The sequence below is a fragment of the Danio rerio genome, chromosome 17 (genome assembly GCF_049306965.1).
Source record: "Danio rerio strain Tuebingen ecotype United States chromosome 17, GRCz12tu, whole genome shotgun sequence".
NCBI classification, from domain to species: domain Eukaryota; kingdom Metazoa; phylum Chordata; class Actinopteri; order Cypriniformes; family Danionidae; genus Danio; species Danio rerio.
In genome coordinates, this window is record NC_133192.1 from 33,319,097 (window position 1) to 33,337,046 (window position 17,950).

At 37.4% G+C, this 17,950-nt stretch overlaps 1 protein-coding gene and 1 long non-coding RNA gene across 2 annotated transcripts in view; one reads left to right on the forward strand and one right to left on the reverse strand.

The window, feature by feature from the left end:
- Nucleotides 1-914: 914 nt before the first annotated feature.
- Nucleotides 915-3,821, reverse strand: LOC108179780 (uncharacterized). Its single transcript, XR_001796327.4, has 2 exons — nt 3,608-3,821; nt 915-1,151 (listed from the first exon to the last, which is right to left on the reverse strand). It is a non-coding gene; the product is annotated as an uncharacterized lncRNA (long non-coding RNA).
- arhgap5 (Rho GTPase activating protein 5) overlaps nt 3,750-17,950 on the forward strand; it is a 57,217-nt gene continuing 43,016 nt past the window's right edge. The window contains exons 1-3 of the mRNA XM_001335980.7: nt 3,750-3,996; nt 7,359-11,255; nt 11,740-11,896. Of these exons, the coding sequence (XP_001336016.1) occupies nt 7,536-11,255; nt 11,740-11,896 (3,877 nt within the window). The 5' untranslated portion in view covers nt 3,750-3,996; nt 7,359-7,535. The remainder of the gene's footprint in view (nt 3,997-7,358; nt 11,256-11,739; nt 11,897-17,950) is intronic.

A 17,950-nucleotide genomic window follows, 5' to 3' on the forward strand; every position in this document is an offset into this window, starting at 1 on the left:
CAGGCCCTGTTTACACTGTCTTTGTTTTTAAATGGCATTTTAGAACGACAACGATTTGACATCCACAGTGGCGTGTAGCATTTCTGAGCGACCCTCCTTCCTCTCTACCTCTGAAAATGCACATCACGTGACCGCACACAGACACAGACGCACACACAGCCATATGAGCTCGAGACAGCAGGTCCAGGCAGTCAGAGGACTGCTTCAATCTTTCACTCACTTGTACTTAGTCATTTTAGCGAACACCTCAGATACTGTTGGCTGGTTCCTGTTGGTTGTGCGTCTTTTTTACCGACGCCATTATAACGACACAGATCACTACCTATTCACGAGTCCCGCAGAAAAAGTGATTGACAGGTGGTAATTATGTGTGTATCTTGCCTTTATTCATTTACTGTATAATTTGTTTATGGGTAAAACAAAGACCATGCAGGTCAGGTAGTTTAAACGGTAGGCTACAAATAATTAATTGGTCATTAGTTAATTAATTATTCATAATCGAAAATCGAATCGAATCGTGCCTTTAGAATCGAAAATGTAATCGAATCGAGGATTTGGAGGATTGTGACACCCTTAATATATATTTATACATACATACATATATATACATATACATATATATATATATATATATATATATATATATATATATATATATATATATATATATATATATATATATACATACATACATACATACATACATACATACATACATACATATATATATACATATATATACATAAATATATATAAATATATATATACATACATATAAATATATATACATACCTATATATATATATAAATATAATACCTCATTTTCTTTCCTTCATCCAATCATAAAAAATTTACAAAACCTCTATTTATGCCATAAACTAATCATACAACATTAATTTGAAGCTGAAAACACAAAACTTCAACTTTTTATTATTTAGTATCGTCATTTTTAAATGTGCCATTACATTTGTTTTTAAAGGATGGAAACTAAGAAGCAAACCACATGATGACTGTGACTGTTTTTAGAGCTCAAGTGGTCAGAATGACCATTTTCATCGACAAAAGCAGAAACTTGTCTCGGGACAGGGAGGGGTGGCCACTGACCACAGACAGGCCGCGTCTTGCAAACAGATGCTCTCTAGACAATAGATCTGGAGAACAGAGAATTATATTATGAAACACAAACACATCAACTGTAAAAAGAATCAAAGTGAGCGCACTATCATTCCTAAATCAAACCAGTTCAAGCTTTCAGATTGCCATAAATATATATAATTGAAACAAAATATTAAAAACAATTGAACACCGAACGAGTATGGGGTTATTAAACTGCTTTGGATGTGCTAAACTGAGCGAGTCAGGCAAAAATGCAGTTTTTATTTCATCCCCAGCTTTTCATAAGTGATTTTTCATTCAATAAAAATGCAGTTTATAGATTTGTGTCTGTAAATGGTAGTTATAAAAAAAAAAAAATAATAATAATAATAATATATATATATATATATATATATATATATATATATATATATATATATATATATATATATATATATAGCAAAACAATATATGATAACACATAATAAAAGACTCCCAAAATCATCAAATCTAATATGAAAAAACTTACTTCCACCAATGTTAAGATTTTTGTGCTAGAGATGTATGCATATAAATGCATATTTAATTAAATCTGAGTCTGTCAAATAAAGGATGTTTTTAAATGCCTGATTACAAATGACAATCTACAATGAATTGTGAAAATGTTCTGAAACAAATCTGAACCTGGCTTTATCTAATATGAAGATTTATGCAGATTTATGCATATTTAATTGCATATAGGATCATTTGCATATTTAAACATTTTAGAAAGCTTGAAATACCAACATTTTTCCAATTCTTACTGTAATCAGTCAATGTGGAGAGTATGGTGATAAATATACATTAGCACAACTGCTAAACGAACATTGACTATTACTGAGCTTTTACTAATGCAGCATCAGAAATTGTTTTGAATTTAACTTTAGACTTTGAGCCAAATCTTTCCCTGAGAATAGATAAAAATGTTGCAAACAGGATAAGGCTGTCCTTCCTAATCTGTGCTGTTTTCTGAGTTATTGAAATAACAGCTGAGCCTTCACACAAACAAACCAGGACAATAGAGCTTCAACTTCCAGCATGACATGGTTTAAATTAAGTAAAATCACTGAGCTGTATAAAATGATGTTCTCTATATAGATCAGCGAGTAAAATCTATCCATCTATCCAAAAACATAAAAGAGCACCTGGAGATTTTCTTTAATTTACAATTTATAGTATTATAACAAATCATTTTTTTTAATATATTCTGACTGATTTGCTATTTAAAATAAAGTGATTTAGAGCAAGGGGTGGCATATTGTCTCACAGCAAAAAGGTCGATGATTCGAGTTCTGGCTTGTGTGGAGTTTGCACGTTCTCCCTGTGGTTCTTTTTTTATTGTTTATTTATTTTTTAAATAACAAATATATGTGATGTTTTCATATGTCTATAATCATATAGACAATAATACAGTAGACATGGACAATATAAATAACATCCAAAATTGTGATAATACAATGACCAATATCCGGGGGCGGATTCAACCAATAAGCGAAATGAGAAGCCGCTTAGGGGCCCAGGAAATTTGGAGGCCCCCAAATCACTAAAACCGCCCTTGCCAATACCAATGTTTTAACATCAGAAGATTTAAGAAGTTTTTTTTATTCATAAGTCATTCATAAGGCAGTTCATTTTGACTGCCTTTGTTTGAAAAATGTTATGACAATACTATTTTTTATTTCGAATAATTATTTGAAAAAATTAGCCTATTATCACACCTTCATAGAATAAAATATATATTGGCATTTTACTCAACCACATGCCTAATAAGAACAGTAATCCTGAGAAACTCTGAGAGTTTTCCCATGTCTATACAAGAATTCATAAGAAATACTACTGAGTTACATTCATTCATTTTCTTTTCGGCTAGTCCCTTTATTAATTAGGGATTGTCACAGCGGAATGAACCACTAACTTATCCATCAAATGTTATATGCAGTGGATGCCCTTACAGCTGCACTGGGAAACACCCATACGCTCTCATTCACACACACACACACACACTTTGGACGCTTACCCAATTCACCTATCGTCTTTCAACTGTGGGGGAAACCAGAGCACCCAGAGGAAACCATGCCAACATGGGGAGAACATGCAAACTCCACACAGAAATGCCAACTGAGGCTCGAACCAGTGACCTTCTTGCTGTGAGGCGACAGCGCTACTCACTGCGCCACCAATTACTGAATTTATAAATGATATTGCTTGACAATAAAACATTTACAATTTAATAATATTTAGCAGCTTAAAACATGTCCATGATAGATAGATAGATAGATAGATAGATAGATAGATAGATAGATAGATAGATAGATAGATAGATAGATAGATAGATAGATAGATAGATAGATAGATAGATAGATAGATAGATAGATAGATAGATAGATAGATAGATAGATAGATAGATAGAACTTACGTCTTGCCACAGCATATATCACATGAAGATATCAGAAATCATCAAGTATTAACCTACATGGTCCTGAGAAACGGTCGTGAGCGCGCGTCGTGCCCCCGCGGTGAGCGGAATGGAAAAGTTAGTGTGGAGAAAGAGAGAGAGAGTGAGAGTGTGTGTGGGGAGAGAGAGAGAGAGAGAGAGAGCGAGCCGGATCTCCGTCGCCATTACTGCCTGGAATGAGAGGGGAGGGGATGACTCTCCGGTTACACGCATAACGTTACCACTCTTACTGCTGAAAAACACACAAAACAAACACTTTCGTGGATTTTCGACCATTAACCCAACAATTTTCTGTAAACTCGACCAAACTGGAATTAGTTTTGGGATCGCATCCGTGGAAATTAAAGGAAATAGTTGGAATGCCACCTCCTGTCTGTGGTGTCGGGAGCTGGGAGCGACCATGTTAGGTAGGGGAATGCACACGAACTATGTGACTTTCTAGCGTGCTTTTGATCGACTGTTTCAGTGAATTTGAGCACATGTGTGATTTACATCCACGAGTAAGCGATAGTTGTGTAAACGCGCAGATTTGTCTGTCGCGCCTGCGGTGCGTTGTGTCGGTGTCACACTTAACTAGCTCGGGCTAACTGGGAAGCTAGCAAGCAAAGGAAGCATCTAATGCCTGGTTACAGGCAAGGCCCTTGTCGATGCGAATAAAACATGACCAAATTAACACATTCCAATCAAAGCTGGGTCGCCGTGTTATTTAACACAACAAGCGCATGCGTGTATTTAATTAAAACTATTCTGATATGAATTTCAGTTCCAGGGCTTTAGATGTGCGCTTTGGATGTGTTTTAAAGTCAAAATAAAACACAAACTCTTGCTAATTTGAAATCTAGTTGTCATAGCGAATAAATCTCGACTATTTGTGTGAGTCGTGGCGTGCTCATCTGACCGCGACTCCCCCGTTTAACAATAGCGCTGCTGCTTCGGGATTCCTTCTCACCTTCAGCAGATGCTTCTGTCTGCTTCACATCCTCGCTTGAGAAATACAGCCCGCCGTCATTAAGAAACAGGTCTCGACGTTGATGTGATTTAATGCACGCGAGCTTCCGTCGTTGATGTGCCATAAACGCGGCTCTTATTTACGATATTGTCAACACAAAGGGTTTATTCGGCCGAAACGAAATATATGTCATCATTTACCTGCTTGATGTCTCCCACTGACATCATAGGAAAACAGTAAATAGTCCAGGGCTGAGAAGTATTTTAGACGTTCTAATTAATAAAACCCTGAAAGCCATTGACATTGCTAAAGTGAAAACGCTGTTTTGATATATTTCATCTGTAAGGTATTGATCTTGTGAGTCGTGAATCGATTTCTGAGCTGATTGATCTTTTGAGTCGGTTCTTTTGCAATGAATTAGTCAAACCTATTCACAAATGCTGTCACGGAGACATTAGAAAACCTGTGAATTGCAGTGTCCTTTAAAAGTCCTTACCAAGTAATAATAAATGACATGGAAGTTCATTGGTCAAAATACTGAATGATTTTCTGTGAAACACGGAATGAAAACCTCAGTTATCCCCCACTTCCTGTATATGGAAAACAGATGCAATGACTCAGGCTGTCATTCTGTCTAATATATATGTCTTTGTGTTTCACAGAAGCAAAAAGTTATGCAGGTTTGGAATGACACGAGAATGAGTAAATGATATCATTTCCTCAAATGTTAATGTTTGAAAGAAAGTGAGATGTATCAAGCTTAACTGTGAGTGTTTGTATTTATACTCTGTGTCGTAGGGCTGCACGGTATTGGAAAAATTACACATTGCGATTTTTATTTATTCTGCGATATATATTGCGACAGGAATACAATTTTATTAGAAGAGTTGAAAAACTGTTTAAAAAGAATTTATAATTTTAGATTGATCGGTATGATTCTGTTGGGAAGTGCATGAAATTTAACAAACAATCTACAAGCATAGATAGCCTAGATTCAATAAAGAAAAAGATACAAATTAAATAAACAGCGTTTCATTGTTTTCAAAGGTGTTGCACTGTATTCAAGTATACAATAATTGAATAATTAAATGTAAGTCTTCATTTTTTTATCAATTGAATAAAGTTAATCATCATTCATTTTTCAAAGTAACAGATGGTACATTTTCTTATGTCTCAATGCTTTTAAAATTTTCAAACAGTCACAGGCCTCAAAAACACTTGCAAAATGATCAGTTATAATCCAGACTCAACTAGGCATGGGGCGATAACCATTTTTAAGCTATACCGCAGTTTGGAAAAGTCAAGGTTTTAAATCCGCCAACATTTTATGTAATATCGTTCTTAAGGTATTGTAAAGAAATCTGTGGTTTTGAAACAAAAGAAAACAGCAGAAGTCAAAGATTCATTCAAAATATTAAGCCTTGAAAGTTTACTGTTCCAAAATATTATAAATCTTTCTAGAAATAAAATATATTCTTTTCAAATGGGAAATTAGTTTTTTTCCCAGCCATTTAAAAAGTATATCTTTTACAGCAGTAATCAAAATACTGTGATTTTTTTTAAAAATTTTTTTATCCAAGGTTACCGTCAGATTCTTAGAACCGGCCCATGCCTAGACTCAACATTGCGTTTACAAATGCATATATTGCGAATAATCACACTGATATTGATGCTGAATTGATATATTGTGCAGCCCTACTGTGTCGTTTCTAAAATATTTTTTGCTGTTTTTTTTTTATCATGTTCAGAATGCTTTGCAAATCAGATGAATTGTTGCCTTATTTCTAGTACAAGCAATAAAATTTATTAATCAAAATAGCATACCTTACATGCCTTTAAAAAGGAATGAAAAGTGAATGAACCTAAGCACGTTGTCAGTACTTCAACAGTACTTATAACATGTAAGTCATTGAGTTGGTTGAACAGTCTTGTTTTAGTAGCTGGAATTATTGCTGATCATTGTGAAATTCTGAACAATGGTTGGAAAATATTGAAATTGGGGATGCTCCGTTCAGGATTTTTTTGCAGCCGATACAGATTACCAATTCTGATGCTTTAAGCTCAATAATGCATAAAGCACATTTTTAGATATGCTACTTAAGATCTCTCTTTACCTTAGAGAATATAGGAAAGATGTTACATATAATCCCCTAAACACGTCTCTTATAAGCATCTAGTGTGAACATGTCATGGTCAGAAGCAGCTTTACAGAAAGTAATTTTAACAATTAAAAAATGGTAAGAACAACGAGCAATAATGCAATTTGGAGACATTGCAAATAATGAAAGAACAGTTCAACAACTCTAAATAAAATTTTTTGAAGTGCATATTTGATGCATAAGAAATAAAAATGCACATCTATATATCCATTATTTCTTTACTAAAAGTAAGTAGGCCTATGAATAATAAATCCAATAAATCTGTATATGTTTTACCTGCTCACGTGTTTTAGCGATGCTGATGTGTAATATGCAGGTGAGCACCTGTGTCTTCCTTTGCTTGTGAACTTGTAAACAAACACTGGCGATCAATTTATGAGATAGTCAAGGTTCATAAGTACTGATCGAGTCATAAAAGAGGATTCTCTGGCCGATTGATCGGAGCATCCCTACTGAAAATGTTATTCAGGTGTGACAGCCTTGGTAATATTGATACAATTATGACTGCCATTGTCGACTTTTCAGATATCAGTAATGATGTATACATTTCTACTTTTCTTATTGTATAAAGGTTATAAAAATGCAGAATAATAAATGATTAGTGTTTGGAAACTTTGTGCTTGATGTCATTGTTGACTAATTTAATATTTTTGTATTGCAGGAAGGTGATAAGAGGACAGAAAAAAGGAGTCATTCGGGACAGATGATCTAAATCAAAGCTACATCGGCTTTTTCAAAAGTGAGACATGAAAATGCGCCTGCACTAACAAATGGAAGTACGTGCTTGCCTTGCCGGCATACTTCGCTTAGCATAACAAGCAATGAGAGGGGCAATATAATGGCCAAGAATAAGGAGACCCGTCCGACATATGCTGTCAGTGTCGTCGGGCTCTCAGGCACTGAAAAGGAAAAAGGCAACTGTGGTGTAGGTAAATCCTGCCTATGCAACAGATATGTGCGCCCCAGCGCAGACTGCTACTACTTAGAGCACACTTCTGTGTTGAGCACAATTGACTTTGGAGGGCGTGTAGTGAATAATGATCACTTCTTGTACTGGGGTGAAGTGTTGCATCGAGGGGATGATGGCGTCGAGTGTAGGATTCAGGTCATCGAGCAGACAGAGTTCATTGATGATCAGACCTTCTTGCCTCATCGGAGCACAAACTTGCAGCCTTACACAAAACGGGCGGCGAATACGAAGCTTCAGTCTGCTGAGAAGCTGATGTACATTTGCACAGACCAACTTGGGTTGGAACAGGATTTTGATCAGAAGCAGATGCCCGATGGCAAGCTTAACATTGATGGCTTTGTATTGTGTATAGACATAAGCAAAGGATGCAATAGAAAATTTGACGATCAGATGAAATTTGTCCACAGTCTTTATTCTCAAATTTCCAAGGCTAAAAAGCCTATTATCATTGCTGCAACAAAATGTGACGAGTGTGTTGAGCAATACCTAAGGGAGGTCCAGACGTTTGTTACAGGTAAGAAGAATCTAATGTTGGTGGAAACATCTGCACGAGCATCTGTGAATGTGGAACTCTGTTTCAATGCTCTGACACAGCAAATAGACAAAACCAGAGGTAAACCCAAAATCATCTCTTATTTGGAAGCGTACAAATCCCAGAGACAATTAGTAGCTTCAGTCTCAGACAAGTTTGAAAAGCTCATCGTTCAAACTGTCCGAGATTATCACACAAGCTGGAAAATTGTGAGCAATAAGTTAAAAAGCCACCCAGATTATGAGGAGTACATCAATTTAGAAGGCACCAAAAAGGCCCGAAACACTTTTTCAAAGCACATAGAGCAGCTGAGACAAGAGCATATCAAGAGGCGGCGTGAGGATTATCTTACCAGCCTGCCAAAAATTTTTAATAAGTTGCTTAACAACCTGGAGGAAATTGAGACGATGAGTTGGACTGAGGCTCAGAGCCTTATGAGGAGCAGGCATGAATTTCAATACTGTTTCATTGAGTTAGAGCACACGCCGTGGTATGAGACAGACCACCTTGATAAAACCGACGACAGAAGAGTGCCCTTCGATATCCTCCAAACCATGCAAGGAGAGAGGATTTATCAAAACCATGTCCAGCATTTGATATCTGAGAAGAGGCGGCTAGAGATGAAGGAGAAATTTAAGAAGACGCTGGAGCGAGTGCATTTCATTAGCCCTGGCCAACCGTGGGAAGAGGTCATGTGCTTTGTCATGGAGGATGAGGCGTACAAGTACATCACTGAATCAGATCGCAGAGATGTTTACAGTCGGCATCAGCAGGAAATAGTTGAAAGGGCCAAAGAGGAGTTTCAGGAAATGCTTTTTGAACACGCAGAGCTGTTCTATGACCTCGATCTAAATGCAACCCCGAGCTATGACAAAATGAGCGAGATTCATGCCGTACTTAATGAGGAGCCAAGATACAGGGCTCTCCAAAAACTAGCCACAGACAGGGAGTCCCTTTTGCTGAAACACATTGGGTTTGTCTATCACCCCACAAAAGAAACATGCCTCAGTGGCACGGCCTGCATCGATCTCAAAGTAGAGCAAGTCCTGGCCAACCGTCTAGTTCAGCTGGATCACGGCCGCTCAAATATCTACTACAACAGTGCCAACATTGAGAAGGTTAACTTATGTCTTGTGGGTAGAGAAGGACTGGCACAGGAGCTTGCAAATGAAATCCGAGCTCAGTCCACTGATGATGAATACACTCTTGATGGGAAAATATATGAATTAGACCTTTTGCCTGTGGATGTCAATTCCGGCATGCTTTTGAACCATTCCTGGATATCGACTTTCAAGCCCCATGGGTTCTTTTGTGTCTTCAGCTCTATAGAGTCGCTTAATTACATTGGTGACCGCGTAAGCCGGATCCGAGCAGAGATTGCCCAGAGCAGAAGGGATAGGTATAGCCAGCCAGTGCCATTCATTCTCATTCTAGCAAATCAGCGTGACAGTGTTTGCAAAAACATGCCTATTTTGAGGCATCAGGGCCAACAGCTTGCAAATAAGCTACAGTGTACTTTTGTAGATATACCCACCGGCACTTTTCCCAGGAAGTTTAATGAGTCTCAGATAAAACAGGCCCTCAGAGCTGTGCTGGAGGGATTGAAGCACAATTTCGACATGATGAGCCCCATGCCCTCCATCAAGGATCTGTCTGAGACGGATTTGCGGATTGTCATGTGTGCCATGTGTGGAGACCCGTTCAGCGTGGATCTCATTCTCTCACCATTCCTGGACTCCCATTCCTGTAGTGCCGGACAGCCAGGGCAGTGCAACACATTGATCCTTGACAAAATCATCGGCAACGGCCGCAGGCGCATACAGGTCACGGTGCTCTCTTACCACTCCTCCATTGGAATCAGAAAGGATGAATTGGTGCATGGGTACATTCTAGTTTACTCAGCAAAAAGAAAGTCTTCCATGGCTATGCTGAGGGCGTTCCTGGCGGAAGTCCAGGATGTCATTCCAGTTCAGCTGGTGGCCATTACGGACAGCCAAGCAGACTTTTTTGAGAATGAGGCGATAAAAGAACTGATGACTGAAGGGGAGCACATTGCCACTGAAATTGCTGCTAAGTTTACAGCTCTCTACTCCTTGTCCCAGTATCACAGGCAGACTGAAGTTTTCACACCGTTTTTTAATGAGGTTCTTGAGAAGAAGAGCAACATAGAAAGCTCCTTCATGTTCGACAACAGCAGGGACGGAACTGGCACCACCGAAGATGTCTTCCCGCAGTCACCCCATAGCCATTCGCCCGCTTACCAATACTACCCTGACTCTGAGGATGATGGAGAGGGGCCACCACCCTACAGCCCGATAGGAGATGATGTGCAGCTCCTGCCCAATCCTAGTGAACGGAAATACAGGATTGACCTTGAAGGAAATGAGTACCCAATTCACAGCACACCTGTTGGAGAACACGAGCGTAACCACAAAGTGCCTCCCCCGGTAAAACCCAAGCCCAATGTGCTGCCCAAACCCAATGTTAAGAAGCTGGACCCCAACCTTCTGAGGACCATCGAGGCTGGAATGAGGACCTCCAGGTGGACACGAGGTCCAATGATGGGTCACAGTGATGACCTTGAAGCATCTGACAACTATGCAGAGCCAGCAGACACTCTCCAACACAAATCAAAAGGCTACAGCGATGATATTTATGCTGTACCAGAAGATGCACACAGCAGATCTGGCAAGACCCGCAACTCTTTCGGCGGACTAGTTGTGCATGTGGATGAGGAGAACGGCTTTGATTCCATGTCTAAGTCTCAGGGTGGCAGAAGGCCTTCTAAGTATAAACATCGTTCCAAGATCCTCTTCAGCAAGACAAAAGCTTATCATAGACGAGTGCACTCTGATGTCAGTGATGATGAGTCGGGGCCTGCCACACAGAAGAAGAAGAAAGGAAGGGGCAACCGAGGCAGTGAAGAAGACCCGCTTCTCTCACCAGTGGATCCTTGGAAAGGAGGGATAGATAATCCAGCCATCACATCGGACCCAGAACAGGATGAAAGGAAAACGAAGAAAAAGAAAGCACCAAAGACCAAGGAACCCAAAAAGGTGATTTACTGCTTTTTGCATGTCTATTCAGTTTAATATCTTTTACACTTATTTTTCACATGTACAGTCAATTATATCTTAAGACTGAAAGTTTAATGAATAGATTTCATTTTAGATAATAATAATACATTTTTAAGTATTTAATAATGTTTATTTTTTTCCATATATATTTTTTTACAGTTAATCTACCATTGCTGACATTTAAACCTTAGTTTGAGTAAATCTTTAAAACAGTAGTACTTTAACATAGTGTTAAAATCTGAAAATGAATGTCATTTTCTCATACATATTTTTAAACCATCCTCTTGTTATTTGTCAATTTTAATATTTATACAGTCTTCAAAATATATTATTTCTACATTCTAATGAAGAAAATAATTAAAGAGCACAATTATAAATTCTGACATTTAATTTCCAAATTACAAATGTTTTTTTAAACGAAATGAAATGTGATTTTTATAATCGATATGTCATCTTTTCTTAGCCCACAAGGTCAACAAAGACCACAAAGCCATTGTACCCACCAACTCGAAGAAATTGGGAGAGCAACTATTTTGGGGTGCCTCTACAAAACTTGGTCACTCCTGATAGACCCATACCTTTATTCGTTGAGAAGTGTGTTGACTACATAGAGCGAACAGGTACGTCTGCTTATTCTTTATAAAGCTGATCACTTGAGCTCTATCTGAAAAGGCAAATGCTGTTTGTCATTTCTCCAGTGAATGGCTATTTCTTTGGCTAGTTTGTCAGCAATAAGTCATTATTGCGCATTGTTTTTTTTGTTCACTGAATTTTCCATGTAGTCAACAATTGTAGCAAGGCAATTGTACCACTGAAATTCTATATTTGTCCATTTAACGTTGCATATTTTGTGAGGGAAATTCTGTATGCAGTTCAGATACCATCAATGAGAAAATGAAAGAAATGAATAATGTAATAAATAATGACAAAACAGGAAGTTGACAGGCAGGGGAGGAGGAAAGTCCGTCTGGTGAATGATTGAATGGATTTTAATGACACGTGTTATGATGATCTAATTTTTCCCAGAGCTCCTTGCTCTGTTTGATTGTGGTTTGCTTTTACATGGACTCCGTGAATGAGATGTAAACACTGAGGCCCAAGCATATATCATCGCCAGGGGTGTCTTAACGTTATTTCAGGACATGCTGACCATATTTGGACTAGGACAAAGTCCACTTCATATACTTAAAGCACTGATAGGGCTCTTTAACTGTGACAGTTTGTTTGGTTACAACGTGCCCTTCACTACCTTGTTCAGTAACTGTGTTCAATGGAAACTCTGACTAACACTGCTGTCAATAAACCCAGCTGACCTATAATATAGCTTGAGGTTTCATTAGAGAGTAGATGACACCCACATACTGCCGTTCAGGTTGGCTGTGGCTGTACATGAGTGAAACTCATGCATGGATGAAACCCATTGATGTGGTTTCTGAAGGAAATTATTAAGCTGCTGTTTGTGGTTTTTATGGTGTGTACTGGAAGTGGGCAAAGTGTCTGTGGTGAGCACAATACTTAGCCAATTTGCTTGTTGAACTGGTTCTTCTTTGTGGTGATGCGGCTGGAGTGCTCATTCATGAAGCCTATACGTGATCATCCGAAACTTCTGTTCTGCTGATCTCATAGTCACACGTAGTGCTGTGTGCACAGTTAATGTGCAGGACGATTGATTTATGTCGCTGAGTGGCTTGACTCTTTTGTGACATACAGGTTTGTGGAGCATAGCGAAGCATTTAGCATTGCCTAGCTATTTGTACCTTATTGAGAGCTTGATATTAAAAAATGATTTTTTATTTATAATTGATTTTGAGTTCTACACAATTTTATCTTTTATCTCTAAATGATGACATCAGAAAACAACTATTCATAATTATAAAATTGATTTATTATGTTTGAGACATGTTCTTTTCATTTGTCATTGACAACATTATTAGACCATTATATTTCCATTATATATAGGCTAGGGTTGTTAAACTGAGTAAACATTTATTTTCATGCACAACACTTTGTGTTCGCTATGAAAGAAAAAACATATCAAATGCTTGTTGTAATCATAACTCTAAAATGCGATATGATCATTTAAATGATGTGCGCACAGGTTTCACTTTCACTTCCTAGTGCGGCTCATGGCTATGGAAGGTAAATCCACCAATTTTAAATAAATCAAATAAAAAATGGAAATTAAAATGAAAATCAGATTAACAATTTCATTTTAAAACACTGTTCGCAAAATATCGGCCAAATTTGAAAACGAAATTAAATTATTTCATTTTCATTTTCACTTTGACAACACATCGTCCCTGTCAAATTGATAATTAAAATGAAGTTGCCGATTTAACATTACATTTTCACTGCATTTCCACGTCAAGACTGTCAATATTAAAATAAAAAGCCAAACTGAAAAATAAAATGCAACACAATTTTTACAAAGTGTGTTATTAATATTCACGCTATAATAGTGACAATTTAAATTAAAATTTAAATGTAAGCTTTCCTTTTACTGACACTTTTTCATTTCAATTTTCATTTTCGATTTCATTTTCAACCTCAACCTGTATGCAAAGCCTATGCTAATCAGTAGGAGGGGCGTATTGTAATTTGCAGATGATCCCTAACACTGCGTGCATGACTGCCTGGCCGCGAATTTAAAACCTAAAACCAACTTTACCAAGCTAATTTAGCTGTCTTTCAAAGATTTTAGTACTAACAAGTTGTTAACGTCACAAGACCTAATACATTATACTATACAACTTCATCACAAGGCCTACCGCACTTACGCTGCAGTTTCTCTACCCATTGAGGAAGCCAGCGACTCTTGCTGTGGGACGAATGTTTGATGTTTGGTTCTCCTGTGTCCCCTGTTCCTCTTGCTGTACCAATGGAGCAGCTGCTTCATGTAAAAGCTGACTAACAGTTTTTGCCATTTTACTTCTGTTATACTGTATATACACTCGTAACTCACGCTGTCCCATCCATTAAAACCGTGCTTCTGCCCTCTGGCTTTGTGAAAGCACTCGACATCACTTGAAAACGCCCCTCCCACTGATTAGCATAGGCTTTGCATACAGGTTGAGGTTGAAAATGAAATCGAAAATGAAAACTGAAATGAAAAAGTGTCAATAAAAGGAAAGCTTAAATTTACATTTTAATTTACATTGTGTCACTATTATAGCCTGAATATTAATAACACGCTTTGTAAAAATTGTGTTGCATTTTATTTTTCAGTTTGGCTTTTTATTTTAATATTGACAGTCTTGACGTGGAAATGCAGTGAAAATGCAATGTTAAATCGGCAATGAAAATGCAATGTTAAATCGGCGACTTCAATTTAATTATCAATTTGACAGGGACGACGTGTTGTCAGTTAAAATGAAAAAAAAAAATTACATTTCATTTTGTTTTCAATTTTGGCAGATATTTTGCGAACAGTGTTTTAGAATGAAATTGTTAATCTGATTTTCATTTTAATTTCCGTTTTTTATTTCATTTATTTAAAGTTGGCAGGATTTACCTTCCATACACGGATGCCGTCACTGTGACAAAAAAAACATACATTTAAATCAAACCTCCCGCACGGCCCTCAAACGATCGCTCTGTGCAACAAACGGAACGCTATTTACAACTTTATTACCTGTTATTTACAGCCTATGCAGGTTGTGTACACTAAAGTAGGCGTCATTTGTGTGCACGCACGCGTTCTCGGCAGTAAACAAACGTGCAAATTCGCGACCATGAATACCTTATTACATGAAGACAGAAATGACACTTTAGATGAATTATACCTTATAAATACAGTATGTGACACTTTTAACCCCATTTGAAGGTGTCAATGTTGCTGTGAACACTTCTGCGGCCGCCTTTTCTTCTCTTCTGACCTTGAAAATATCATTGGCTAAATCGTAGAAAAACCTGAATTAGGATCGTGTGTAGGGTCGAATTGAGATTGTGATCTTTTTTCGATTAATCGTGCAGCCCTCTATATATAAATATATATCATAAATACTATTTATGATATCATAATATTTATCATATTCAAGTTGTCCTTTTGAATCAACCCGTTTGTATTGACCTTGGTTAAATCTGGGCCTTTTTTTTTTGGGTTCTTCTGGAGTACAACGAGATGGCACAATGTGCCCATGGCAGCGTCTGAGCATCGCAGGGCTCTATTTAAGAGGTTTTTGAAAGCATCTTGCCTCAAAGAGCCGCACAGATGAAAAGGTTCATCAAACACCCAGCCCCCCAAGCCAAATGCTCACTCCCTCCCATTTATGCCCCTCTATCTCACTCCGTGCTGCATTGTGAAACCCAGAGGAAATGATAATACTTGACTCTATTTTTTTTCTGTGGTCAAGAACAAGTATTCCAGCAATCCTCTCCTCCAAACATGGTGTGTGAACACACAGAGTCCTTTATTTCTCCGGGCCCATCCATTCTGAAAACCAAGAGCCTGTGGCATTAAAAACTGTACAGAGAAAATGGACTTTATGGATGTTTCCTAATTGACTTTCATGGCTCATTTAGGCCTGGATGCTTCATTTATCCATCAGAAGAGTACCCCCATTGTCATTTCCTCCTTGCAGGGCTTTGCAGTAATAACCTTCTTCTGTGAGAACTGTTAAGGATATTTAGATATTTATATGAGACACCAACTATGAAACAAACCGTGAACTTTACATTATGATGAGAAAAACAGTATTCCCAGCAGATATTTCCAGGGCTCAACCATGTCCATTATTAGGCCTACAGGAGTGACTTTGCTGAGCTGACCACAGTGTGCTATCTTTGTGTTTCGCACTGACACACTTTGACAATTTTAGAAATGTCGCAACAAATAGAATGCAAATTAGGTGCGCTTTAGTCGACTTGATGTGTTCCCTGCGGGTGCAGCAGAGCGTTAAACAGCTCTGTGGAGAGGAGGTAATTTACAAACAGTCCATTCTTGCTTAATTTTGCATGTTGGAATTGTTTAAAATGGTTGTGCAATACAGCTGGAACATTATGTGACTATTTATACAACAAAGCACTTCCTAAGAATGTTGAGCTTAAATATTCAAATTATTTTAAGTATTTTCCATAAATGTTTTTGTCAAAATTTCAGTAAATGTCAAGAAATAACAATAAATAAATAAATAGCTTAATATTTCAAATTCAAATAGTTGGCATATGTACACATTCCATTTAGTTAATCAATAATGTTGTATTAGTTAGATAACACTTGTAATGTTTCAATGTTGATCACTGTAATTGGAATTTTAGTATTAATATTTAGCCAAGTTGAGATGATGGACAAATTATTTTTATAACAAAGCATTTTCTACAAGCATATTAAAATAAGTTACATTAATATTGATCTAGAGTTGTGATATTAACTGTTTATAAGCTAAAAATATGCTGTATGGAATCAAAATGTCAATCTTTAGCTAAATAAATTTGAGATACTTTTAATCAAAGCATTTGTTAAAACTAAATTAAAATATAAATATTTGTATATTAATATTAGACTAATTGTTGTCGAATATTGAATTAACTACAAAGTAATTTCTATAAGTATGTCTTTATTAGTTTATCATTTCAATATACAACTGATTGACAATATTTAACAGAACGTTTTCCAAAATATTGGGATATTGATTTGAATCAGAATGTTGATTCATTTATACAATAAAAGATTAAAAACAATAATGTAACAGTTAGAATATGAATATACAACTAACTAGCTGCAGCTGGGATGATAACGAGGCCTAATTTTATATCAGTGTTTGTATTTCCTTATGGCCTTACAAAATGGCAGTAGTTATTTTATATATCCTGTGTGTAACATCACAACCCGTATTTCAAGTTCAATTGACATTGCTTTGCCAGCTTCATTAGTTCAGCTGTTGTTAAAATCCACAACATGGACCCGGGGCTGGCTGCAAAGCCAAACACAAAGGCTTCCCTGTGGGCACATTTTGGTGTTAACTTGCAAAAGGAATACCCGATAATTTTGATGGGCCAGCAATGCAGCAAAACGGCTGCAGTTAAAGGCACTGATACCATTAAGCGTCAGTTGCAGTTGCTCCCCAGCAGCAAGTCATTGCAGAGGCTTCTGGCTCAAATATGAATGCTGCAAAAGCTTAACAAGCAGCGTGAATTGCCAGGAAAAATCTCTGAAATTGCTGTCCCTGGCCTCTGTAGCCAAATGAAAGATGTCAAGGTTTAAAGTACCTGACTTGGCCAATGCACACGTGTGATCAAGCGCAGATGCTGCCCCGTACATGAGCTTAACAATACATTACCTCACCAATGACTGGATGCTACCAAGTGTGAAATAAGATATGTACCAGAGAAGCACATATAGCTGAATGACTTCAGTATGCTTTGGCAGACTGGGTATTAGATTAGCAGAAAATGCCCTGCATAAGCACGAAAAGCCAAGCCGGACATGCAGAGTTGCTTTGATGAATGAAGAAAAAGGCGAGAGTGTTTGAGCACCAATTAATCAACGGACTAATATTTCATGATCGCCGCGACAGCACTTGGCTAAAAGGGTCATAAGTGTGTTTACATACAAACTCTAAACCACCATTCTGCTACATTGGACTTTTTTCCAAGAACACTTGATGTATTGTGGCGGAAAATGCCTGAATTTTTACAGCTTGTTGATGTTTCCTTTCAAGGTCTATATTTTAGTT